This window comes from Colias croceus, chromosome 30, assembly GCF_905220415.1.
Source record: "Colias croceus chromosome 30, ilColCroc2.1".
In the NCBI taxonomy this organism is placed as follows: domain Eukaryota; kingdom Metazoa; phylum Arthropoda; class Insecta; order Lepidoptera; family Pieridae; genus Colias; species Colias croceus.
The window spans coordinates 4549735-4577603 of record NC_059566.1 but is presented as its reverse complement, the minus strand read 5'-3'; the positions used below and the strand labels follow the sequence as shown (position 1 = coordinate 4577603).

At 35.8% G+C, this 27869-nt stretch overlaps 1 protein-coding gene across 4 annotated transcripts in view; it reads left to right on the top strand.

Annotated features, from left to right (window-relative positions):
- The window catches only part of LOC123704598 (intersectin-1-like), a 52290-nt gene that overhangs the window by 3162 nt on the left and 21259 nt on the right, over positions 1-27869 (top strand). For 3 of the 4 annotated variants that reach the window (XM_045652992.1, XM_045652995.1, XM_045652990.1), the window contains exons 5-17: positions 536-1489; positions 2298-2388; positions 3662-3813; positions 4625-4727; positions 16201-16330; positions 16839-16847; positions 18754-18864; positions 19112-19176; positions 20184-20366; positions 23714-23825; positions 24411-24488; positions 25060-25255; positions 26418-26495. In XM_045652992.1, coding sequence (XP_045508948.1) covers positions 536-1489; positions 2298-2388; positions 3662-3813; positions 4625-4727; positions 16201-16330; positions 16839-16847; positions 18754-18864; positions 19112-19176; positions 20184-20366; positions 23714-23825; positions 24411-24488; positions 25060-25255; positions 26418-26495 — 2262 coding nt within the window. The remainder of the gene's footprint in view (positions 1-535; positions 1490-2297; positions 2389-3661; positions 3814-4624; positions 4728-16200; positions 16331-16838; positions 16848-18753; positions 18865-19111; positions 19177-20183; positions 20367-23713; positions 23826-24410; positions 24489-25059; positions 25256-26417; positions 26496-27869) is intronic. The other variant, XM_045652991.1, reaches the window with a different exon arrangement.

Sequence of the window (27869 nt, the reverse complement as noted above, 5' to 3'; positions counted from 1 at the left end):
GTAACTGTCTTGTACATGGAAAGAAAAAGACCCAATAAATCATATACTAAAGTTTCATTTTGATTGTATGTGTGACTGACTTGTATATTAATGCAAATTCACATAAAATTTAGGGAGCCTCCTCTTAATCAGAAATACAATTTTTATGTAAATATTAATAATATAATAATTTATTTATTTATGCTTTATTGTACATAATACATACCAGGGCAAAGAAACTTAGACCATAATTTTGTACAATAATAACACACGGGCACATATGCAAGAAAAGGCGGCCTTATTGTTCAAAAGCAATCTCTTCTAGGCAACCCTGATTGTAAGGAATGTTGAACAAGTACGCTTTGGTGAAAATTCAATTTCTAAAATGATACATTGTAAAAATAACTATACTAAACTAAATAAATATATAAAATTTAGCGCAAATACATAATTTATTCTTATATACAATATTTTATGTTAATTATTTTATTTAACCGTAAAGTAAAATGTAATAGATAATTCAGTGATATTGATATAATTTTATTTCTATTCACAGGGCCAAAACAAAACTTCCCCCCTCCAAAACCCCCAGTCCCACCAATGCCAGCAACCCAACCCCTTATATCCGGTTTGTCCCCATCTCAATCGCTCCTCGGAGATATGTCCCTTGGCCCAAAACCGGTCCCAGATCTGATATCGGGGGTCAAACCAACCCCACCTTTACCCCCGCAACCCCTGATTAACCAGCAACCCCTGATGAATCAACCCCTAGTGGGTATAACTCAGTCATCTCAACCCCTCATGTCAAATCAACCTCTCATGTCGAATCAACCCCTAATGACAAGTCAACCCCTCATGTCAAATCAACCCCTAATGACAAATCAACCACCTATGTCATCACAACCCCTTATGTCAAATCAACCCCTGATGACAAGTCAACCACTTATGTCATCGCAACCGCTTGTAAACACAAGCCAGCCAATTATACCACCAATGCCGATGACGTCACAACCCCTAATGACGTCACAGCCCCTTATGACGTCACAACCCATGATGACGTCACAGCCCATGATGCCGTCACAGCCTCTAATGACGTCACAGCCGCTTATTTCGTCGTCCCAACCCCTAATACCAACTTCGCAACCGTTAATGTCGACATCGCTTGCCCAAACTGTGCCAATGTCGCAATCCTTGATAAGCTCAGCTCCAATCATGAGCCAACCTGTGGTCCAACCCTTGGCCCAACCTCCAGTTGTACCATTGGCTCAACCGACACCACCACTAGCCCAACCGGTGGCCCAACCTTCGCCACTACCGCAGCTCGGCCAATCGCCAACAATGGCCAATCCGCCGCTAGCGATGGGCCAACCCCTCCCATCAGGTACAACGGTGGCATCTATAGTTAGTCCACCGAAGAATGGAACACCAAGTGTAGTAGGTTCGATTCCCGGTCAACCAATTACGTCTACGCCTATTACGGCGGTCAAAAGCGAGTCGTTTTCTAAGCCTGGTGAGTTTGTTGAATTAATATTATTTATTTATTTATTAGATAGCTGTGTATCGCGGTTTCAAAAACAATTGTTTCTATTTATTTATTTATTCATCTTTGACTTACAGTACTCATGTGTTATTCCGATGTATAGCCATATATTACTGTAATGTTTCATTCAAATAAAAACACTTGCCAATAAAAATTAGAGAATTGACATTGAATATCTTCACTACATAGTATAAAACAAAGTCGCTTTCTCTGTCCCTATGTCCCTTTTTATGCTTAAATCTTTAAAACTACGCAACGGATTTTGATGTGGTTTTTGTAAATAGATAGAGTGATTTAAGAGTATATAATTTATTAGGTTTTAGACAAAGCGGGCGATGCCGCTTTCGGTAAGCTAGTAAAAAATAAACTGCATAGATTACTGCAAGTTAAAAATTATTATTATTATTTTTTATATTATAATACTAGCGGTCAGCCCCGGCTTCGCCCATGGTACATATTTCGCAATAAAAAGTAGCCTATGTCCTTTCTCGGGTATCAAAATATCTCCATACCAAATTTCATGCAAATTGGTTCAGTAGTTTAGGCGTGATTGAGTAACAGACAGACAGACAGACAGAGTTACTTTCGCATTTATAATATTAGTATGGATACTAGCTGCTCCGCGCGGTTTCAACCTCGTGGCTCCACTCCTGTTGGTCGTAGCGTGATGATATATTATAATTTTAAATAAATACTTATATATAAAATACTTTCGATATAACTCTCACCATACTATTTATACGAATAAATACTTATAAATAATATTTTTAACCAACAGGGTCTGTAGTGACAAGTCCTACAGACGTGCCTATGGGTGTGGTCAGTCCACCCCCCGTGGAGTGGAATATACCACAACAGCAGAAGTTGAAGTGAGTATATTATTAGAAATTACACGCGAGGCCGGGTTAAATATTAGTTTGAATTTAATAAGAATGTACTGCGATTCTACACAGCTACCTAATTGGTGTAGGTAGTTGATAACAAATCGCAGCAAGTCAACGACTATTAGCAAAGTGAGGGTAGTTGGGTCGAACGTATTAAACAACGTCCGAGCCCCCCCCCCCCCCCCACACACACCGGGCACGATTCGTACGAATGCGCCACGAGTCAAAGGAAAGCGGCATTTTATAGTATTCCACAGCTAAGCATGTTCAGACATGAAATAATGACAACTACATTGACAACTATTCATCCACAAAAATATAATACAAAAGTTACGTCTAATAATATACAGGGTTACTTGTAAAACACCGGCAATCTCGCAGGACAAGATAGCCAACATCATAAGTAATAACATTTGTTCTACGACTTTTGATAATTTGTTAGATTTTATTTTCATACAAAAATAAATATTCACTTAATTTTCCGTTTGAATATTATAAACTCTACGCGCATTCCAAAAGTTACGTAAACAAGAAGCGAACGAGAGGGGAAAGGGGGCGTCGCGTCGTCCTTTCGATAATGAATAGAACATAGACTTACAAATGTTAGGAGAGTACAATAAAAGCTTAAAAAATCATTTAAAAATAATTTATTGCGTTATGGCAAAAGTCGTAGAACAAATGTTGTTACTTATGATGTTAGCTATCTTGTCCTGCGAGGTTGCCGGTGTTTTACAAATAACCCTGTATATAAAATCGCATCGATTTTGGTTCATTTTTTATAGGTTGTAAGATTCTTAATTACGACAAAAATGCAAGCAACGGCAAACAATAAGATCGATTCAGGGCAAATGTGACATCCTTTTTCAGACTTAAATAATTATAATACAGCACATTGGTACCATTTTTTTTATAATAAAAAAATATGTGTGCGTGTACTATTGTACACACGACGTAAGAAGTGAAACTTCTATATGACTTTATTTTTCAAAAAACAATTTACTATATGTAACTTTACAGAAATACGTCGAATCACGCGTGGTAGGGATAAGAAAAAGATGGCGCGTAACGGAAAAATGTCACGCGTAACGAAGAAATGTTACACTAAATTTTTTTCCAACCCCGATAAAAAAGTTTCACTTCAAAAATTGTAAGACGAATTCCCAGAATACACGACTTTGACACCATATTTTCTAATAGTATTCTACGCCATTTTTTCTAAAAATATTTGCACTTAAATACATTTTTTATTATTTAACAGATACACACAACTCTTCAACGCAACAGACAAGGCCAAATCTGGTTCAGTCTCAGGCGCTCAAGCCAGGTCCATAATGTTACAGTCGAGACTACCCCAACAAACATTGGCCCAAATATGGGCGTTGGCGGATTTGGACTGTGACGGGAAGTTGGGTAAGTTGTATTAACCGATGACGAAAAAAGGCGATTTTTGGCTAGTGTTTTTGTTAGTGGTGGTCAGTTAAAAATGATTCGACATCGAAAATAGGCGATTTTGGTTAGGTTTTATTGGTTAGGTTTTATTGATTACTTTTTTAATGAAACATAGCTCTTAAATTTAATATCATTCATGTACTACACATACACATTGATGTACTGTAAAATATAATAATAAACAAGTAGACTCACAATCGCGCTCAAAAACTTGTCTGACACAAAACTCTGCTTACTCATCTATTAGGCAGAGTTTCCTAATTGCCTTTAATAATAGCTTTTGAAAATTACTCCAACGTAATATGGTGCTAATTTTTAAAGAGAGAATTGAATTTAATTCAACTTCAATTAATGTTGGAACGAAGTTCCTTATCGCGCGTTGTGAAAGGGGCTAGACGGAAAAAAATGTTACGAAAAGTTGTCACTTTTTACTAGAGTTGTAAGCCGTGCGCGTGGTTCTCTGTCTGTCTCTCTCTAACTTAACACATTGTTCCATCCGGATGTCCCTTGACATGGCTCAAGTTTTTTTTATACAACGCAGCTCTGTTTTTATACAACCAACCCCCCCCCCTTAATTTTATTTATTTTTTAAATTTTTAGCATTTGTTGTTATAGCGGCAACGGAAATACATCATTTGTGAAAGTTTCAGCTTTTTAACACGGTTTATGAGATTCAGCCTGGAGACAGACAGATATACAGCGGAGGCTTAGTAATAAGGTTCCCGTTTTACCCTTTGGGTACGGAACCCTAAAAATGTTGAATTGTTCGCAGGTTGCGAAGAGTTCGTGTTAGCGATGTATTTGTGTGAGCGAGCGACGCAAGGCGAAGCCCCGCCGGCTAAACTGCCGCCGGAAATGATACCGCCCACTTTTAGGTAAGGATATAATATTATTATAAATCATTGAGATAATATTACTTCGTATGGAGGAGACACGAGGAACAAAATCTGTGCGCCATTTTTTTGCTCTAAACTAATTTTAAAAATTATTATCTAGTTAGGTACTTACCGATGAAAGTTATTCCCTTGCACTTTTCCGTCTTATTTTTATTATTTGTGCGATATCTACACACGAAGGCATATTTGATGCGTTTCACTTTAAAACAAATAAAAAATGAGCGTGCAGTTACGCCATATGGCGTATGTTGAGCGGAACATAAGTGATGTAGGCGGTGTCGTCTCCATATGTATATCTCAATGTTATAAATGCGAAAGATTGTGAGGATGGATGTATGTGTATGTATGTTTATTACTCTTTCACGCAAATACTACGGAACCGATTACAAAGATATTTATATATCACACACATTCTATGTGTGTGATATATAACTCACTTGGATCACTTGGATTACCACATAGGTTTTATCCCGGAAATCCCACGGAAACGGGAACTATATGGGTATTCCTTTTTATACGCGGGCGAAGCTACAGACAAGAAATATTATTTTTAGGCTAAGATAGTCAAATAGCTCACGTGTTGTTGATAGTATTCTATATATGATATATATATATATATATATATATATATATATATATATATATATACCAATACCAGTATATATATATATATATATATATATATATATATATATATATATATATTATAGATATCTCCATGGGCACTATGTTGATCAAACGTGCCATATAGTTAGTAATTATTTGATCCGTTTTCACTTGTTGATCCGGTTGGTATTTGTGGATCCATTGCCACACCACCGTCCGCACGTGGATCCGAACGGAGCCACAAGTGTCATCATCAGTAATAATAATAATTACGTGCTTTTTATACAAATCCACCTTTTTTGCGTTTTAGCTCTTGTTGATCCGATTCAAATGAGCCAATCAGAGCCCACCGAGCTCAGCCATTGGTCGCTTGCGGCCTTAGCCATTTGAAGGTATAAAGACATTTATTCCCGTTATAGAAACGTATGTTGCCGTTCGCCTTACATAATTTGTTCGGATCTTCGGGAGGGCAAGATAGCTAGCTCGTCTATTAGGATAGTGGCGATTTTATGTTGAGATTATGATATTTGAATTTATGTTTTTATGTAGCGCTTTGCGGATGAACATGCACGTATTTTATAAAAGTATAATTGTTTTAAATTCATTATTTTAGTATCGTCGTAGATTTTATTTGTAGAAGTTAAAAAAGGATAGTTAAAGATAGTTTTAATGATTTTATTTTGTAAAATTTGGAGTGGCGCTAATTTATTTTTGTAAGCACTCCCCCATACTTCTATTAAACACATTAGGTGCGGCTTTACTAACGTGTTGTAGATGGTGTGGCGTAATTTATGAGGAATGCAAGAAGTAATATTACGCAGAGATCTAAGAAGTGTTGATAATTTATTTTTTAGGTGGTCGATGTGATAATTCCATTTCAGAGAGTTGCCGATTCGCAAACCTATGTATTTCTCGTGGGTTTTATGTTCTAATACAACACCGTTAATTTTAAGTGGAGCGTGTGGTGGAATAATTTTGTTATGAGCTTTGAATTTAATATAACATGTTTTAGATATGTTTATTGTTAGTAGATTGCATTGAAACCATTTATTTAATTTATTTAAATCATTTTGTGCTTGCGCTATCATATCATGTATAGAGGGACCAAAATAAAACAGACGGGTGTCATCCGCATAAAGTGTTAGGTGACCATTTAGCTTTAAATCCTGTAAATTATTAATATAAATTAAAAAAAGCAATGGGCCTAGAATCGAACCTTGTGGTATGCCACATGTAATTGGTAAGGGAATGCTATCATGGTTATCTATTTTAACTATTCGTGATCGATTTTTTAAATATGATTTCAGCATATCTAGTGCTTTACCATTAATGTTAATGGATGCTAATTTCTTTATTAAAAGTTCGTGAGAAACGGTATCAAAGGCCTTTTGTAGGTCAATAAACACTCCCAAAACTATATTGTTTGCGTCAATGTTCTGTTTTTTTTTTAATAGTTAGGTCCATAGTCGCTGACAGAGTGTTACTTTTTGGCTTAAATCCGTATTGACGCACTGAAATAAAATTAAATGAGTCTAAATATTTTTCTAATCTCGTGTGTAAAATCTTCTCCAATATTTTTGACAATACTGGCAAAACCTAGATTGGCCTATAGTTACCAGGTTCAAAATTTGAGCCACTCTTATAGATAGGAGTTACCTTCGCTATTTTTAACGAGTCCGGAAAACGTCTTTGACTTATGGCTTGGTTAAAACAGTCGCTTAAGGTATGATTTAATTTTTCTTTGATGCATTAAATTGCTTTTGTAGTAATACCACAAGACCTGTACTACAGTTTGAATTAAGGTTATTTATAATTATATATTTTTACTGGCTTCGGTAGGTCTGAACTTATTAGTGAGGTGATTTTTTAAAATTTCGTCGTTGTCCTTAGATTTCCTCTCCTCTGAGTTATAAGATGTCGATTCTGGGAAACCAGTAAAAATTACATTTTTTTCGTGGCTCTTTCTGTCCCGTAGTTCCTTGATTAAGTTTTAATTTATATGAAGTTGATTTTTAGACGTAAAACCTGATGGATTGGCTGACTGATTTATTGATTGAAGATTTAATTCCAGTGATTTTATTTTACTCTCACCCTAGTTTATCTGGGATTCTAATTGAGAAATAGTACTCTTCAATATGTTTTGTTCAGTAATAATCATACATACTGATGACTTAATTTCATTGATTTGATTCGTATTTTGGCGAATGAAATTCAAGGATTGTTCGTTGGACGATTTAATTTCGGTAATTTGTGTTTTTACCTCAGAAATGTTTTCATGAATTTTGTTTACTATTTGTTCATTTGAGCATACATATTTTTCAAGTAATGTACTAATACGGCTCAACTCCGACCGAATATCCTTCATATCATCACTAAATCTGCAATCTTGTTTTAGCGGTTGTTAATTTGAGTATCAGTTGGCGTAGAACTCGTAGAAAACGTACTTAGCTACGATAGATCGAGATGCGATCCATCATCCACTGGCACATATTTACTCAACAATGGATAATTTGTGCAGGAATATGAGTCGTCATTTGTTTCACCTGAATCTAACATTTTAATTATTTTATCAGATTGATGTCAGAATCAGGGCAAAGGCGAACGCTACACGTCAACAAATATTATGATAATTATCTTGATATTTATCATAATATTTGTTGACGTGTATAAGGATTTCCAGAAATCCAGTGATATATTTTGATCCGTCAATACACTATCCTACACGTCAATAAATATCGTAATCCGATAGTAAATATTGACGGATCACAATATGGATCTTACGTGTAGCGTTCGCCAAAGAGTTGCCCTGATTAAAGAGGTAGGTTGTTATTTGTAGGTTGCATACTACTTGAGAATTATTATCACCGGCACTGTATGACGAAAGGTTCGTCCAAATATCTATCTTTTTAGGATTCCGTATTTTTAGTTTCACAACGTTTTCTATAAGTCTCAATTGAATTACGGTCGACTTCTTCAACTTCCATAAAACTCAGGAGATTTTTGCTAGCCCTAATTTCATATCCCCATGTCAATATCATGCAAGTGCATATAAATGGAACAGATCAACATACGACTTATGATTTGGTATATAAAACGGAGTCAAGAAGTGTTTGAGCATTTCAAAATTTGAACCGTTACGGAGTCGAGTTCGTCTAGTCTAGGCGGATTTAGCAATGTATGGAACATTATACCTAACTATAATATGTTTGTGTACGGAGCCAACAAATAGTGTTTACGAAAAATTAATCTACGTTACTTAATATACAGTTTCGTTATGTCGGATCAAATAAAGCTGTAATTTTGATAATATAAATGGATCTGATCAACATACGACTTTGGATTTGGTATATAAAACGGACCCAACAAGTGTTTATGGGTTTCTGAATTTCGGCCGTTATATATATATATATATATATATATATATATATATATATATATATATATATATATATATATATATAGATATCTCCACGGGCACTATGTTGATCAAACGTGCCATATAGTTAGTAATTATTTGATCCGTTTTCACTTGTTGATCCGGTTGGTATTTGTGGATCCATTGCCACACCACCGTCCGTATGTGGATCCGAACGGAGCCACAAGTGTCACCATCGGTAATAATAATAATTACGTGCTTTTTATACAAATCCACCTTTTTTGCGTTTTAGCTCTTGTTGATCCGATTCAAATGAGCCAATCAGAGCCCACCGAGCTCAGCCATTGGTCGCTTGCGGCCTTAGCCATTTCAAGGTTTAAAGACATTTATTCCCGTTATAGAAACGTATGTTGCCGTTCGCCTTCCATAATTTGTTCGGATCTTCGGGAGGGCAAGATAGCTAGCTCGTCTATTAGGATAGTGGCGATTTGATGTTGAGATTATAATATTTGTATTTATGTTTTTATGTAGCGCTTTGCGGATGAACATACACGTATTATAAAAGTATAATTGTTTTAAATTCATTATTTTAGTGTCGTCGTAGATTTTATTTAGTTAAAAAAAGGATAGTAAAAGATAGTTTTAATGACTTTATTTTGTAAAATTTGGAGTGGCGCTAATTTATTTTTGTAAGCACTCCCCCATACTTCTATTAAATACATTAGGTGCGGCTTTACTAACGTGTTGTAGATGGTGTGGCGTAATTTATGAGGAATGCAAGAAGTAATATTACGCAGAGATCTAAGAAGTGCTGATAATTTATTTTTTAGGTGGTCGATGTGATGATTCCATTTTAGAGAGCTGTCGATTCGCAAACCTAGTAGATCGGGAGTCATTGACACAAAATTTCGAGTCATTTGTAACAGGATGGCGGTTCTACAGGGGTCTTAGTACGCAATGACAGAAAGAAAAATGATGGTGTGAACGCTGGTACCGGCGGCTTAGTCGCGTGGGCGTTAGTCAAACTCGTCGGAAAAATAGCGAAAGTCAAACGATTTGTAACACAAAAATTTTAGAATTTACCGATAGCCCATAAAAAAGATGTAGACGGTAGTGTCATGCCATACTTTTCCGGTGTGACATAAAGCCCGCCATACCGACGCGAATGCGTTGATTAAAAAAAAAACAATTCAACCATTGTATTGTGCAATTCAAATCGTATATTTTTATTTTCTTAATCATTTACTTTGTATCCTTTATCATTAGTCACTAAAATTTATTTTGTTAACTTGCCAAATATAATGTAACATGGAATTTGCAAGGGAAGGCACTGCCTTCTGAGATATAGGAATTACCTAGTTCAGAAGGCAGAGCAATATTGTAATGTTATATTTGAAGTTAATAAATTTTATTTTATTTATTATTTTATTGGTACCAGGCTAACTTTTGCACAGGTAACCATCGTCGTGCAGCCATTTACGAAAATCGCCATGCATCGCCATACTTTTCAGACGATTCTAAATGGTCGCCATACCGCCGAAATGATTTTGTTTAATTGAATGAAATGTTGAAATGAATGTTTAATTGAATGAATTTTGTTTACTATTTGTTCATTTGAGCATACATATTTTTCAAATAATGTACTAATACGGCTCAACTCCGACCGAATATCCTTCATATCATCATTACATCTGCAATCTTGTTCTAGCGGTTGTTTCCGTTTTCTGTAAGTAATTTAAGTATGAGTTGGCGTAGAACTCGTAGAAAACGAACTTAGCTTCGATAGATCGGGATGCGATCCACCGGCAGTACCCACTGCACCACTGCTAGTTAAACGTGTTGGCGATCTGCGTACACTCATATTTACTCCGCAATGGATAATTTGTGCAAGAATATAAGTCGTCATTTGTTTTTGACCTAAATCTAACATTTTAATTATTTTATCAGATTGATATCAGAATCAGGGCAAAGGCGAACGCTACACGTCAATAAATATTATGATAATTATCTTGATATTTACTGATGTATCTTGGGAGGGATCACAGCACACCCTACACCATCAATACGTATCGCGTCAGTACTGAAACGTTCTTTGTATGAGCCAGACGTGATGACGGCAAGATAAATATTGCGATGTAGGTCCTGGGATCATATCACAAGGAGTTCCAGAAATCCAGCGATATACAGGGTTAGTTCTCAATGACCGGCCAAATTTTCAGAAATGGTTCAGAATCGATAACATTTTAGAACTAATGAAAAAAAAAACTTTTTTTTTTTTAAATTAGATTTCATTCCTGTCCACCACTAAAAAGCGAACGTGTGGACATTACAAAAGCAACAATTCAGTTCAACAACCTAGATAGGTAGAAGTTAGCACACACATAAATTTGGCAATGCGCGCACGCAAGTGCATTGATTCTGGGGGTGTTTACGATTTAGGAAATTTTTAAGACATTTTCAAATGAATGCTATTATTTTTATTTAATTTTATTCGACAATAATGTTTCAAATGCACCTTTGGTTTAATATCTAGATCTTAATTTTAAGTTTTGGCTGGTCATTGAAAACTAACCCTGTATTGTGATCCGTCAATTATACACTACCCTACACGTCAATAAATATCGTAATCCGATAGTAAACATTGATGGATCACAATATGGATCTTACGTGTAGCGTTCGCCAAAGAGTTGCCCTGATTCAAGAGGTAGGTTGTTATTTGTAGGATGCATACTACTTGAGAATTATCACTGTCACTGTTTGACGAAAGGTTCGTACAAATATCTATCTTTTTAGGGTTCCGTATTTTTAGTTTCACAACGTTTTCTATAAGTTTCAATTGAATTACGGTCGACTTCTTCAACTTCCATAAAACTCAGGAGATTTTTTGGTAGCCCTAATTTCATATCCCCATGTCAATGTCATGCAAGTGCATATAAATGGAACAGATCAACATACGACTTATGATTTGGTATATAAAACGGAGTCAAGAAGTATTTGAGCATTTCAAAACTTGAACCGTTACGAAGTCGAGTTCGTCTAGTCTAGGCGGATTTAGCAATGTATGGAACATTACCTAACTATAATATGTTTGTGTACGGAGCCAACAAATACTGTAGAGTTTACAAAAAATTAATCTACGTTACTTAATATACAGTTTCGTTTTGTCGGATCAAATAAAGCTGTAATTTTGATAATATAAATGATAATGATCAACATACGACTTTGGATTTGGTATATAAAACGGAGCCAACAAGTGTTTATGGGTTTCTGAATTTCGGCCGTTACGGAGTCGATTCAGTTCAAGATCTTAGCAATAAAAATGTTGAGTATAACAATTTCTCCATGAATACGTTTGGCAACATCGCCCAAAAGTTTGCGCCGTTGCCACTCCGGGCAAGATCTATGCAACCGGAGTCGAGTAATATCGGGGAAAAGGTGGAGTCGGCAATGCACGGCAGTCAGGCTGGATCAACTTAGTGCCCAAGTTGGTATTTATATATATATATATATATATATATATATATAGATATCTCCATGGGCACTATGTTGATCAAACGTGCCATATAGTTAGTAATTATTTGATCCGTTTTCACTTGTTGATCCGGTTGGTATTTGTGGATCCATTGCCACACCACCGTCCGTATGTGGATCCGAACGGAGCCACAAGTGTCACCATCAGTAATAATAATAATTACAAGCTTTTTATACAAATCCACCTTTTTTGCGTTTTAGCTCTTGTTGATCCGATTCAAATGAGCCAATCAGGGCCCACCGAGCTCAGCCATTGGTCGCTTGCGGCCTTAGCCTTTTGAAGGTTTAAAGACATTTATTCCCGTTATAGAAATTAGAAACGTATGTTGCCGTTCGCCTTACATAATTTGTTCGGATCTTCGGGAGGGCAAGATAGCTAGCTCGTTTATTAGGATAGTGGCGATTTGATGTTGAGATTATAGTATTTGTATTTATGTTTTTATGTAGCGCTTTGCGGATGAACATACACGTATTATAAAAGTATAATTGTTTTAAATTCATTATTTTAGTGTCGTCGTAGATTTTTTTTAGTTAAAAAGGGATAGTAAAAGATAGTTTTAATGATTTTATTTTGTAAAATTTGGAGTGGCGTTAATTTATTTTTGTAAGCACTCCCCCATACTTCTATTAAATACATTAGGTGCGGCTTTACTAACGTGTTGTAGATGGTGTGGCGTAATTTATGAGGAATGCAAGAAGTAATATTACGCAGAGATCTCAGAAGTGCTGATAATTTATTTTTTAGGTGGTCGATGTGATGATTTCATTTTAGAGAGCTGTCGATTCGCAAACCTAGGCATTTCTCGTGGGTTTTATGTTCTAATACAACACCGTTAATTTTAAGTGGAGCGTGTGGTGGAATAATTTTGTTATGAGCTTTGAATTTAGATATATTTATTTTTAGTAGATTGCATTTATTTATTTAATTTATTTTAATCATTTTGTGCTTGCACTATCATGTCATGTATAGAGGGACCAAAATAAAACAGACAGGTGTCATCCGCATAAAGTGTTAGGTGACCATTTAGCTTTAAATCTTGTAAATTATTAATATAAATTAAAAAAAGCAATGGGCCTAGAATCGAACCTTGTGCTATGCCACATGTAATTGGTAAGGGAATGCTATCATGGTTATCTATTTTAACTATTCGTGATCGATTTTTTAAATATGATTTCAGCATATCTAGTGCTTTACCATTAATGTTAATGGATGCTAATTTCTTTATTAAAAGTTCGTGAGAAACGGTATCAAAGGCCTTTTGTAGTTCAATAAACACTCACAAAACTATATTGTTTGCGTCAATGTTCTGTTTTATTTTAATAGTTAGGTCCATAGTCGCTGACAGAGTGTTACTTTTTGGCTTAAATCCGTATTGACGCACTGAAATAAAATTAAATGAGTCTAAATATTTTTCTAATCTCGTGTGTAAAATCTTCTCCAATATTTTTGACAATACTGGCAAAACCGAAATTGGCCTATAGTTACCAGGTTCAAATTTTGAGCCACTCTTATAGATAGGAGTTACCTTCGCTATTTTTAACGAGTCCGGTAAACGTCTTTGACTTATGGCTTGATTAAAACAGTCGCTTAAGGTATGATTTAATTTTTAACCGACTTCAAAATAAAGGAGGAGGTTATCAATTCGGCCGGTATGTTTTTTTTTATGTATGTACACCGATTACTCCGAGGTTTCTGAACTGATTTACGTGATTCTTTTTTGTTCGATGCGGGATGGTGTCGAATTGGTCCCATAAAAATTTTATTCGGATAGGCCCAGTAGTTTATATTTTATGGGCATTTTTGTCAGTATTTGTAAATGTTGCAAGTGCAAGTTTGAAGTCGGTTGTTTTTAACGCAGTTATCTACTTGTTCTTTGATGCATTTAATTGCTTTTGTAGTAATACCATCAAGACCTGTACTACAGTTTGAATTAAGGTTATTTATAATTAGGTATATATTTTTTTACTGGCTTCGGTAGGTCTGAACTTATTAGTGAGGTAATTTTTTAAAATTTCGTAGTTGTCTTTAGATTTCCTCTCCTTTGAGTTATAAGATGTCGATTCTGGGAAACCAGTAAAAATTACATTTTTTTCGCGGCTCTTTCTGTCCCGTAGTTCCTTGATTAAGTTTTAAATTATATGAAGTTTATTATGATCAAGATTTAATTCCAGTGATTTTATTTTACTCTCACCCTAGTTTATCTGGGATTCTAATTGAGAAATAGTACTCTTCAATATGTTTTGTTCAGTAATTATCATACATGCTGATGACTTAATTTCATTGATTTGATTCGTATTTTGGCGAATTAAATTCAAGGATTGTTCGTTGGACGATTTAATTTCGGTAATTTGTGTTTTTACCTCAGAAATGTTTTCATGAATTTTGTTTACTATTTGTTCATTTGAGCATACATATTTTTCAAGTAATGTACTAATACGGCTCAACTCCGACCGAATATCCTTCATATCATCACTAAATCTGCAATCTTGTTCTAGCGGTTGTTTCCGTTTTCTGTAAGTAATTTGAGTATCAGTTGGCGTAGAACTCGTAGAAAACGAACTTAGCTTCGATAGATCGGGATGCGATCCACCGGCAGTACCCACTGCACCACTGCTGGTTAAACGTGTTGGCGATCTGCGTACACTCATATTTACTCCGTAATGGATAATTTGTGCAGGAATATGAGTCGTCATTTGTTTGACCTAAATCTAACATTTTAATTATTTTATCAGATTGATATCAGAATCAGGGCATAGGCGAACGCTACACGTCAATAAATATTATGATAATTATCTTGATATTTACTGATGATTCAAGAGGTAGGTTGTTATTTGTAGGATGCATACACTTGAGAATTATCACCGTCACTGTATGACGAAAGGTTCGTCCAAATATCTATCTTTTTAGGGTTCCGAATTTTTAGTTTCACAACGTTTTCTATAAGTTTCAATTGAATTACGGTCGACTTCTTCAACTTCCATAAAACTTAGGAGATTTTTTGCTAGCCCTAATTTCATATCCCCATGTCAATGTCATGCAAGTGCATATTATAAATGGAACAGATCAACATACGACTTATGATTTGGTATATAAAACGGAGTCAAGAAGTGTTTGAGCATTTCAAAATTTGAACCGTTACGGAGTCGAGTTCGTCTAGTCTAGGCGGATTTAGCAATGTATGGAACATTACCTAACTGTAATATGTTTGTGTACGGAGCCAACAAATACTGTAGTGTTAACGAAAAATTAATCTACGTTACTTAATATACAGTTTCGTTTTGTCGGATCAAATAAAGCTGTAATTTTGATAATATAAATGGATCTGATCAACATACGACTTTGGATTTGGTATATAAAACGGAGCCAACAAGTGTTTATGGGTTTCTGAATTTCGGCCGTTACGGAGTCGATTCAGTTCAAGATCTTAGCAATAAAAATGTTCAGTATATCAATTTCTCTATGAATACGTTTGGCAACGTCGCCCAAATATTTGCGCCGTTGTCACTCCGGGCAAGATCTATGCAACCGGAGTCGAGTAATAAGGGGGAAAAGGTGGAGTCAGGAATGCACGGCAGTCGGGCTGGATCAACTTAGTGCCCAAGTTGGTATTTATATATATATATATACATACATATTTTATTATATACATTTCCCAAGTTATATCCCGGAAAATCCATACTAATATTATAATTGCGAAAGTAACTCTGTCTGTCTGTTACTCAATCACGCCTTAACTACTGAACCAATTTGCATGAAATTTGGTATGGAGATATTTTGATACCCGAGAAAGGACATAGGCTACTTTTTATCCCGGGAAAATGAGGCAATCCCGGAAATCCCACGGGAATGGGAACTATGCGGGTTTTTCTTTGACTGTGCGGGCGATGCCGCGGGTGGAAAGCTAGTCAGTAATAAATCTAATTCTATTTAACTTTTAGACGTGATTCAGTCACAAGTAACACAAGCGCTAAATCATACGAAGAGAGAAGGAAAGAGAACTTGGCGAGAGGACAGGCGGAGTTGGAGAGAAGACGGTCGCAATTGGCTGATGTACAGATGAAGGAGAAGGTAAGAGATGATAGAAGATGGAAATGTGGTAAAAGATGGGAGGAATTATGAGAGATTGTATTGTGTAATTGTAACGCTGAAGTGAAATGTAAGTAGAAAATAAATATGCGTTAAGAAGAGTTGGTAAGAGTTGAGAAGAGATGGTAAAAGATGTGTGGTTTTGATGTATGATGGTATATTTGGTATTCTACATAAAAATATTGGTATATGCACAGTGTAAGATGAAATATGTGATGGTAAGGTATAAAAAATATCGAAAAAAAGAGAAAAGAAAAGTTACATTGTGGAGCTGTGCACATAAGTGCAATAATAATGTACAATTATTTCATGATTTTCAGGAAAAAATGTCGTATCTAATATCCATCTTTTCGTAAGAAGAGATAATAAGAGTGAATAATTTTTTTTTCTGCATTTTGTTTTTAATTAACGTGACTTTTTTATAAGTAACCAAACATAAGGTATATAAATCGTGTTTTATTCAAGATCTGTTTAAATTTTTTGCATTCAGGAGGAAGAGGTGAACGTTTGGACGTAGATTTAATATAACACTATCATACGTTTAATTCATGTTTAGTTTATAAAATCACTACACAGTATAAAACAAAGTCGCATTCTCTGTCCCTATATATGCTTAAATCTTTAAAACTACGCAATGGATTTTGATGCAGTTTTTTTAATAGATAGAGTGATTCAAGAGGAAGGTTTTAATATATAACTTACTAGCTGCGCTTCGCGGTTTTACCCGCTTGGCTCCGCTCCTTTTGGTCTTAGCGTGATGATATATAGCCTTATAGCCTTCCTCGATAAATTGGCTATCTAACACCGAAATAATTTTTCAAATCGGACATGTTCCTGTGATAAGCGCGTTCAAACAAACAAACTCTTCAGCTTTATAATATTAGTATAGATTACTTTTAAGACTAAACGGGAGAAGCCGCGGGCAGAAAGCTAGTCAAATATATAAATAAATAGTCAAAAGGTATTCGATATTTGTTAATAATACTTGAAAGTTGTATAAAAACTAAACATGAATTAAAAATAATGTGTAAAAGTATAACTACATAAATTGTAGTGTCACATTTGGGCTAGTTGCACATAGATTTATTTAGAGCTAGCGCGCACGAGCAACTTTTGTCTCGTTCACTATTGAGTCTCTCCCATCAACTGTATGTGCTAGTAAGAAAGTGCGCGCACGTAGCGACGCAACTCCCCATACAGTTGATGGGAGAGACTCAATAGTGAACGAGACAAAAGTTGCTCGTGCGCGTTAGCTCTAAGGTTTCATTTACGTTTGAAGCACGAAACATTTACTAGGTCTTGGTATTTTCTTTAAAAATTAATTATTTTAATGGATTTCAACACGGTATATTCATTATATTATTACCTCCGTGACCATGCTCGCTTCAAAGTGTGCGATACGTCGGGATAATAATGTAATGAATAAATCGCGTTTAAAATCCGTTAAAATCATTAATTTCTAAATATTAGGTCTTTTTAGTTTTAGGTTTTATAACAATGCTTTATGAGGTATTTATTTTGATAAAAGAAAAACTTAAATTATACAATTAATATAGCTGTTATCACTCAAGAAAGAGTAAACCGTATTGAATGATATTTATTATTTTGTTGAAATTGTAGCAATATTCTCAGCTAAATTTCTTTATATCTGGAGTTACTTATAAAACATTGTTACAAAATATTTTTGAAGTGAAACTTCTTTATCGGGGTTGGAAAAACAATTTAGTGTAACATTTTTTCGTTACGCGTGACATTTTTCCGTTACGCGCCATCCCTAACTCTCTCGCCTCTTATCCCTACCACGCGTGATTCGACGTATTTCTGTAAAGTTGCATATTGTAAATTATTTTTGAAAAATAAAGTCATAAAGAAGTTTCACTTCTTACGTGTGTACAGTAGTACACGCACACATTTTTTTTGAATGTGGGTTTTATAGTACACTTCTAGGTTTATCTGCTAAAGCATGTTTAGGAATAGTCATAAGAGCAGATAGTGTAATAATATAGGATCACAGAGTTATAAGAAAATTCAAATTCAAATGATTTATTGTGATATTAAACATTAAAAAAATATATTTGTGTGTCTGTTTGTGAGTTTTTTGAAGTTATACTTCTTTTGGCGCGATGGAGAAAAATGATGAGAGTGAATTTTTACGATGCGCGCGCACACCTACACCTAAATTTAACAGCATGAAGTTAGTTCTAGGTGGTATGAAAATTGATAACTATGTTCAAGTTGTATAGAAGTATAACTTCTTACGCGTGTACATAAGTACACACACTCTTTTTTATAAGATATTACCCAATGTACAACGTCCAATTTTGCAACTAATTGAGATACGGTTTTCTTTAAAGGAAATGTATCCTTTTTTGTATCAAACATTTTCTTACTAACTCTTCTAACAGGCGGAAAGAGAACGGAAAGAGAGAGAAGAAGCAGAGAAGAAAGAGAAGATGCGACTCGAAGCGCAGAAGAAGGAACAAGAAGAGTTGCTGAGGAAACAGAAAGAAGAACAGGTTAGTGATTAGAATAAAATATTATTTTAACAAAAAATAAACCGCTGGCAAAATATCAGTAAATTTTAAATGAGATTTAGCGGAAAGCACCAGCTTTCAAATGTAATCTATATCAGTCATCTATAGTCTATCAATCAAAAGTCAGAAAAGTCAGTCAGTCATCGGTAGAAATGGTTTTATATAAATAAATAAATAAAGCTTTCCCCGATTAGAAATTCCCATTTATATAGGTTAAAACATTTTTCAGGAAAAACGTGAAGCGGCTAGAAAAGAGATGGAAAGACAATGTCAATTGGAGTGGGAGAAGAAGAGGTGAGCATTGCTGCATTGTTGCATGTTATAGAGTTAAAAGAAATATTCTGTATTGTTAATATTATGAAATTTTATACATCACAATAATTAAGATAATTTTATGTCTCTATACAGGGTGTCCCACCGTTGGTATACTAAGCCTAAATGAGTTTATAGTTTTGACTGAGTACGTAAAAAATACTTATAAAATTCCAGACGCATTTTTTTTCAAATAGATGAATTCTTAAAACTCTATGTGTACACCCATAACAAGCCGCTCAACTTTGCCACCCGTATATGAGCTATCGTTTAAGATTATGTTTTCATAAACAAAATGCTCACATTAGCAAAGCGGTATATGCCGGCTTCTAGAAGCTAGACATGAATTTGAAGGAAAAATTTAGCAAAAAAATTTTGGCGTAATTTTGTTGTTTAAGTATTTTTTACGTGATCAGTGTATGCAAAACTAAAAGTCCCTTCGCGCTTAGTGTACCAATAGTGGGACACCCTGTATATTTGATTGACTTAATTTCCTTGTATTCCATTTGATAAGATTTAAATTGATGTGCGATAGTGTGTGAAATAAATAATTAATTTCATCTCGTTCGATTTCATTTGAATCGAATCGAATTTAAATGTATTGACTTGTATTCAATCAAGGGCCAATCTAATTAAATGGACGTAGGGTTACCTTCCAAAGTAAATGAAGAATGTTTGATGCGGTTTCGGCGTCGAATATAAATGCTTTTAAGCTATTGCATAGCTTCTATCGCGGGCCTTGAGCGCGGGGACCGAATCGAGAAATTTCGTAACGAAAAAACCTCACGCTCCCCACGGGGACGGGCGGAGGTGTGGCTTGAAGGCATAGCATGCAATAGCGCAACCGCACCACTCCCCGAGTGACACACGCCGTTTTTTTTTTTCGCTTGTCTCAATTGTTGATTTGATTTCAATGCGTTTCACTTGATTTAATTGTTCGGTTTAATACCATTTCCATCATTTTACTTATTTAATCCCCCCTCCCCCAGAACGCGGGAACTAGAATCACTCCGTACAGAGGAGCAAAGCAAAGTGCTCAGTCTGAAAGCTCGCAGCCAAGCGCTTTCCGGCGAACTTGGCGCAGTCAACCTCAGAGCTGGGAACTTGGCCAAGGATATAAGGGAGACTCGCACTGCAGTGGCTACAGCCAAGTGCACTATAGACGCTATGCGGTAAGTAGTATGGTGACATGACATAGTACACTACACTATACAATACAATATACATACACACAATAGGTGACAGTGCCGGGAACTTGGCCACCGCCAAGTGCACTATAGACGCTATGCGGTAAGTAGTATGGTGACATGACATAGTACACTACACTATACAATACAATATACATACACACAATAGGTGACAGTGCCGGGAACTTGGCCACCGCCAAGTGCACTATAGACGCTATGCGGTAAGTAGTATGGTGACATGACATAGTACACTACACTATACAATACAATATACATACACACAATAGGTGACAGTGCCGGGAACTTGGCCACCGCCAAGTGCACTATAGACGCTATGCGGTAAGTAGTATGGTGACATGACATAGTACACTACACTATACAATACAATATACATACACACAATAGGTGACAGTGCCGGGAACTTGGCCACCGCCAAGTGCACTATAGACGCTATGCGGTAAGTAGTATGGTGACATGACATAGTACACTACACTATACAATACAATATACATACACACAATAGGTGACAGTGCCGGGAACTTGGCCACCGCCAAGTGCACTATAGACGCTATGCGGTAAGTAGTATGGTGACATGACATAGTACACTACACTATACAATACAATATACATACACACAATAGGTGACAGTGCCGGGAACTTGGCCACCGCCAAGTGCACTATAGACGCTATGCGGTAAGTAGTATGGTGACATGACATAGTACACTACACTATACAATACAATATACATACACACAATAGGTGACAGTGCCGGGAACTTGGCCACCGCCAAGTGCACTATAGACGCTATGCGGTAAGTAGTATGGTGACATGACATAGTACACTACACTATACAATACAATATACATACACACAATAGGTGACAGTGCCGGGAACTTGGCCACCGCCAAGTGCACTATAGACGCTATGCGGTAAGTAGTATGGTGACATGACATAGTACACTACACTATACAATACAATATACATACACACAATAGGTGACAGTGCCGGGAACTTGGCCACCGCCAAGTGCACTATAGACGCTATGCGGTAAGTAGTATGGTGACATGACATAGTACACTACACTATACACTATACAATACAATATTGAATATACACTAAACTACAAGTAGGTAACAGAGCCGGGAACTTGGCCACCGCCAAGTGCACTATAGACGCTATGCGGTAAGTAGTATGGTGACATGACATAGTACACTACACTATACACTACAAGTAACAGAGCCGGGAACTTGGCCAAGGATATAAGGGAGACTCGCACTGCAGTAGCTACAGCCAAGTGCACTATAGACGCTATGCGGTAAGTAGTAGTTACATGACATAGTACACTACACTATACACTACAAGTAACAGAGCTGGGAACTTGGCCAAGGGTATAAGGGAGACTCGAACTGCAGTGGCTACAGCCAAGTGCACTATAGACGCTATGCGGTAAGTAGTATGGTGACATGACATAGTGTAAGAATTCCCCTTGTAACACTGCACTGGTTGTCGAGGGTTGTAATTAAACTCCAATATTCAAACTCACAAAGACTATATTTCTTGAAAATATCGGTAACAAAACTTAAGTACAACCGAACACTTCGAGCGCTAAGTCTCAACTGTCGTTTTGAATGCCGCGCGCCACGAAGCGGCCATCAGTGTTGCCAGTTGATTAAACAATTAATATTGAATTATAAAAATATGAAATTATTAATAATCTATAGTTGATAAAATAATAATTATAATTAGAAAACCTTACAATAGTACACTACACTATACACTATACAATACACTACACTATACAATACAATTTACACTAAACTACAAGTAAAAGAGCCGGGAACTTGGCCACAGCCAAGTGCACTATAGACGCTATGCGGTAAGTAGTAAGAGCGGTCGGTCGTTGACTGCTCGAGCTGTCGCTACAAATGCTTAAAGCGGTCGCGACTGCTCGAGCAGTCCGTGTACGGCAGCGAATGCTTTAGTTCACTTCTTTAGTTCACCGCGCGGTCGCGGCTTCAAGCCGTCGATCTTAACTGTTTGAAGCTGTCTGTGTACGGCCACCCTATAGTGTGCAATGATATAGTACACTACACTATACACTACACTGTACACTTCACTGTACATTACACTACTCACACACCACTCACACACAACAAGTAACAGAGCCGGGAACTTGGCCACAGCCAAGTGCACTATAGACGCTATGCGGTAAGTAGTAAGAGCGGTCGGTCGTTGACTGCTCGAGCTGTCGCTACAAATGCTTAAAGCGGTCGCGACTGCTCGAGCAGTCCGTGTACGGCAGCGAATGCTTTAGTTCACTTCTTTAGTTCACCGCGCGGTCGCGGCTTCAAGCCGTCGATCTTAACTGTTTGAAGCTGTCTGTGTACGGCCACCCTATAGTGTGCAATGATATAGTACACTACACTATACACTACACTGTACACTTCACTGTACATTACACTACTCACACACCACTCACACACAACAAGTAACAGAGCCGGGAACTTGGCCACAGCCAAGTGCACTATAGACGCTATGCGGTAAGTAGTAAGAGCGGTCGGTCGTTGACTGCTCGAGCTGTCGCTACAAATGCTTAAAGCGGTCGCGACTGCTCGAGCAGTCCGTGTACGGCAGCGAATGCTTTAGTTCACTTCTTTAGTTCACCGCGCGGTCGCGGCTTCAAGCCGTCGATCTTAACTGTTTGAAGCTGTCTGTGTACGGCCACCCTATAGTGTGCAATGATATAGTACACTACACTATACACTACACTGTACACTTCACTGTACATTACACTACTCACACACCACTCACACACAACAAGTAACAGAGCCGGGAACTTGGCCACAGCCAAGTGCACTATAGACGCTATGCGGTAAGTAGTATGGTGACAGGACATAGTACACTACACTATACACTACACTGTGCACTAAACTGTACACTACACTGTACACTAGACTATATTATTTTGTGGTAATACAGAAGATCACATCATTTAAATAAAAAGTCCACACAATTTGCCAAATAATTGGCATACAAAATTTTCACAATTACATAATGTATATACGCTTCGCGGTTTCACCCGCTTGGCACCGCTCCTGTTGGTCTTAGCGTGATAATATATAGCCTATAGCCATCCTCGATACATGAACTATCTAACACTGAAAGAATTTATCAAATCGGACCAGTAGTTCCCGAGATTAGTTCAAACAAACAAACTCTTCAGCTTTATAACATTAGTATAGATTGAACCGCCTTAAATATGTGTATATGGTGTTTCATTCATTCAGTCGTTCATTCATTCATTGAATTCAAATTCAAATTTTATTTCACAGGTCAGACAGAGACGCAAATATGTCCGAAATGCAACAACTTAAGGCTAGAGTGAAGGAATTGAACGCGAAGCAAATTGCGTTGAACAAAGAGAAAGCTGATTTGGACGCTAAGGTAAATCAAATTCAAATTTGAATTTGAATTTAAAAAAATCAAATTTGAATTCAAATTCAAATCAGATTTAAAAAATTTCTAATTATTTTTGATTTGAAATTGAAATTTAAAAAAAAATATTTGAAGGTATATTGAAATTTGTTTTCGTAACAATTAATTATTGAAAATGTCAGACTGTTTTTAAGAGAAACTGTAATATGAAAAATGTTTTATGTGTATTTTTAAAATATATTATTTTATTTAGAGATAAAAGAATATGAATTTGGCGCGATATTTTTTGAAATTTTGATTCTCACAATCACTACATAGTATAAAACATAGTCGCTTTCTCTGTCCCTATGTCCCTTTGTATTCTTAAATCTTTAAAACTACGCAACGGATTTTGATGCGTTTTTTTTAATAAATAGAGTGATTCAAGAGGAAGGTTTTTAGTATATAATTTATTAGGTTTTAAACAAAGCGGGCGAAGCCGCGGGCGGTAAGCTAGTAAAGAATAATTTAAACAAATTTTAATCCCATATCACACCATTTTTAATGTATTTTCCTCGTTTTAAATAATATTATTTCTTTTATTTATTTATTTAGGCGAAAGCATCAGAAGGCGCCGGTGAAGATGGAAAATTGAGCATGATGGAGGTTACATTGAAACAACTTCGTGAAAAGGTGAGTTTTATATTTCCATTTGATATTATTTTGTAAAAACAATAATAACTTTTTAAGGGCTGATTTTTCAATCCTTGGTTAAAACTTATTCATCGAATAACGTATTAATCTACCATTTCAAAAATGTATTCTAATTGTCCGTATGTGACAGTTTACAGGTGACATTTTAAAATGTTCGTGTAATACTTTATTGGACGGATCAATTTTAACCAAGGATTGAAAAATCCGCCCTTAATTGAATTTGGTTAGCACTCATATAATGTATATATTAAGTTAAAAAAAAGCAATTAAAATTTTATAATTTAAACACTACAGTAAAAATTTAATTATTTATAATTTGGATGACTAAAGAATTGGTATTTGATAGTAATGGTAATTTTTATATTGTTTAAAAATGATCTAAACGTATTACGCTATTAAAATAAAAGTGATGACGGAAATAGCCCTGTACAATTTTAATTAAAAAAAAATGCGTCTGAAATAAAAAAAAATATCTTTATGAATTCTTTTCCCATATAAATTGGTTTAAACACCAAATAATTACCACTATTTTCACTTATTTCTCCACAAGGTCGAAGCAGCGAAAGCAATAGTCGATTCCAAGCGTTCCGACCTTGAAACGAACAAACAACAACTCGCCGATCTATCAGCGAACGTGGAACAACTCATCGAAAAGTGTAGCGCCGTTTGGCAGTTGTATGAAGCGAAGCGAAGCGAATACGAAGCTAGTAGGAGCACTGCACCTGCTGAAGCTGCGTGGGGTTCTGGTGAGTTGGTTAGTTAGTTAGTGAGTGAGTTTGTAATTAGTGAATGAGTGAGTTACCGATTTAGTGATTAGTTGATCGTTTGGTGACTAACTTAGTGAGAGAGGTTCTTAGTGTATGAGTGACTTTGGAAAAATTAGATTAGGATCGCAGTTATAAGAGAAAAAGCAAAGTGAGTACCGAGGGATGCTGCGTGCTTTATCTGGTGTATTCATTTAAGTTACTACTATGATCTGGTGAGAAAATGAGTGATGATTGATGATGAATTAATGATGATTGATGATGAATGAATGAATGATGATGATTTGGTGTAGCGTTGTGTGGTAGCTGTATGAAATGAAAAAAATATATAAATTTAGAAAGAGCGAAACATAACTTACTTTGACTACAGGCTGATGAGACCATTGAGATATACATATGGAGACGACACCGCCTACATCACTTATGTTCCGCTCAACATACGCCATATGGCGTAACTGCACGCTCATTTTTTATTTTGTTTAAAAGTGAAACGCATCAAATATGCCTTCGTGTGTGTTACGATATTACACAAATAATACAAATAATACGGAAAAGTGCAAAGGAATAACTTTCATCGGTTCACCTAACTAAATAATAATTTTTAAAACTTAGAGCAAAAAAAATTGCGCACAGATTATGTTCGTGGTGTCTCCTCCATACGTAGCAATATTATCTCAATGGATGAGACAAGTGTTTTATTTGTGCGAACTGTCAACGCGTGAAGTTGTTAAAATTTCCTAATTTATGAAATTTTTGAAAAAAAAAACATAGATATTGGACCGGCTCTTCACGTGTGATGCAAAATTGTTTTATATGTTTATGTTAGACGTAACTTTTTTTATTATTTTTGTGGATGAATAGTTGTCACTATTTCCTGTCCGAACATGCTTAGCTGTTGAATACTATAATGGCTCGGACGTTGTTTATACGACGTTCGACCCAACTACCCTCACTTTGCTAATAGTCGTTGACTTGCTGCGATTTGTTATCAACTACCTACATCAATTAGTTAGTTATGTAGAATCGCAGTACATTCTTACATTTCAAACTAATATTGAACCCGGCTTCGCGTGTTATTTCTTACATTTAGATTATATAGGCGATACAATATAGTGTTTTAAAATAAATAAACAAATATGCGCAGACGCAGCATGGGGTACGAATGAAGAAGCATGGGCAGCACCGGCCACTGCTGATTGGGGTGACGCTGAACCCACTACTGGTGAGTTTTACAGACAGACAATATTATAACGGCCTTACTAATAAAAAGTTAAACAATGTATAAATTTCAACCATTTTCTACCATAGCTGTGTCCTGCTCTTGCTCACATGAAACGTCAATCATAAAAATAAGACAGGTTATTGCAATAACTAATCCATTGAACAGCGAATGGGTAACATTTTATTAGTAAGACCGTAAATTTATAATTTACTAACGATTCGCCGCGATTTCACCCGCATTGCTCCGCTCCTGTTAGTCGTAGCGTGATGATATATAGCCTATAACCTTCCTCGATAATTGAGCTATCTAACACAAAAAGAATTTTTCTTATCGGACCAGAGCCTGTAGACAAAGTAACAATTAAAAAACGATAACGAAGTTAGAAAAGGCAAAAATGTATGGGATTGATATACGCCGCGTTAGATCACGTGGTCTATCTAATGTCAATCCCATACATTTTTGCGATTTCTAACTTCGTTATCGTTTTGTAATTGTTACTTTGTCTAAGGACCCAGTAGTTCCCAAGATTAGCGCGTTCAAACAAACAAACTCTTCAGCTTTATAATATTAGTATAGATAATAAAAAACAAGCCCGAGTGGCTTGAAATTAAAGAAAATATCAACCCAAGTGTATCATTTAGCAATTTATGACATCAAATCTTTAATAAAGATTTGCCGATATTATACATATACACAAAAATAAACAGAAGTATAAGTATAAAAATCTTTATTGAAAAAGTATAAAATAATACATTTAAAATTTGGGGAAACTAAACTAAGTACACGAAGACATAAACGTATGATACATTTTCACATCTGAAATATCGTGCTAAGTCGCCATATGAAAAAACGCAAAAATAATAAGTGATACGACAGTTCATATAAATCAAACAAACGTGCAGTAACGTGTGAATAAATATACGTGTATATACAAACACATACATCTGCATACACGCACACACATATAGGAGTGATGAAATAGTTGAGATACATACCTCACATAATACGGCCCTCAGGTACGCGTACATAAATTCAAACTCAAACATTTATTTATTCATTAGACTTCTTCGAGAAGCACTTTTGAAACGTCATATTTTTACATATTTTTAACAATTACCACCGATTCGGAAAGCAGTATCTATGGAGAAGAACCGGCAAGAAACTCCATAGTTGCTCTTTTTAATCATGTTACTATTACAATTTAATTACAAAATATGTAACTGTATATTATCATAATATGCCAAAGAACTGTCCTGTGGTTTTTACGTGACAACCCTCCATGGGTTTTTATCTTCCATATATTCCTTAATGCTGTAATAGGCTCTCTGAACTAATATGCTTTTTACAGATTTTTTAAATTTAGCACTACTAAAC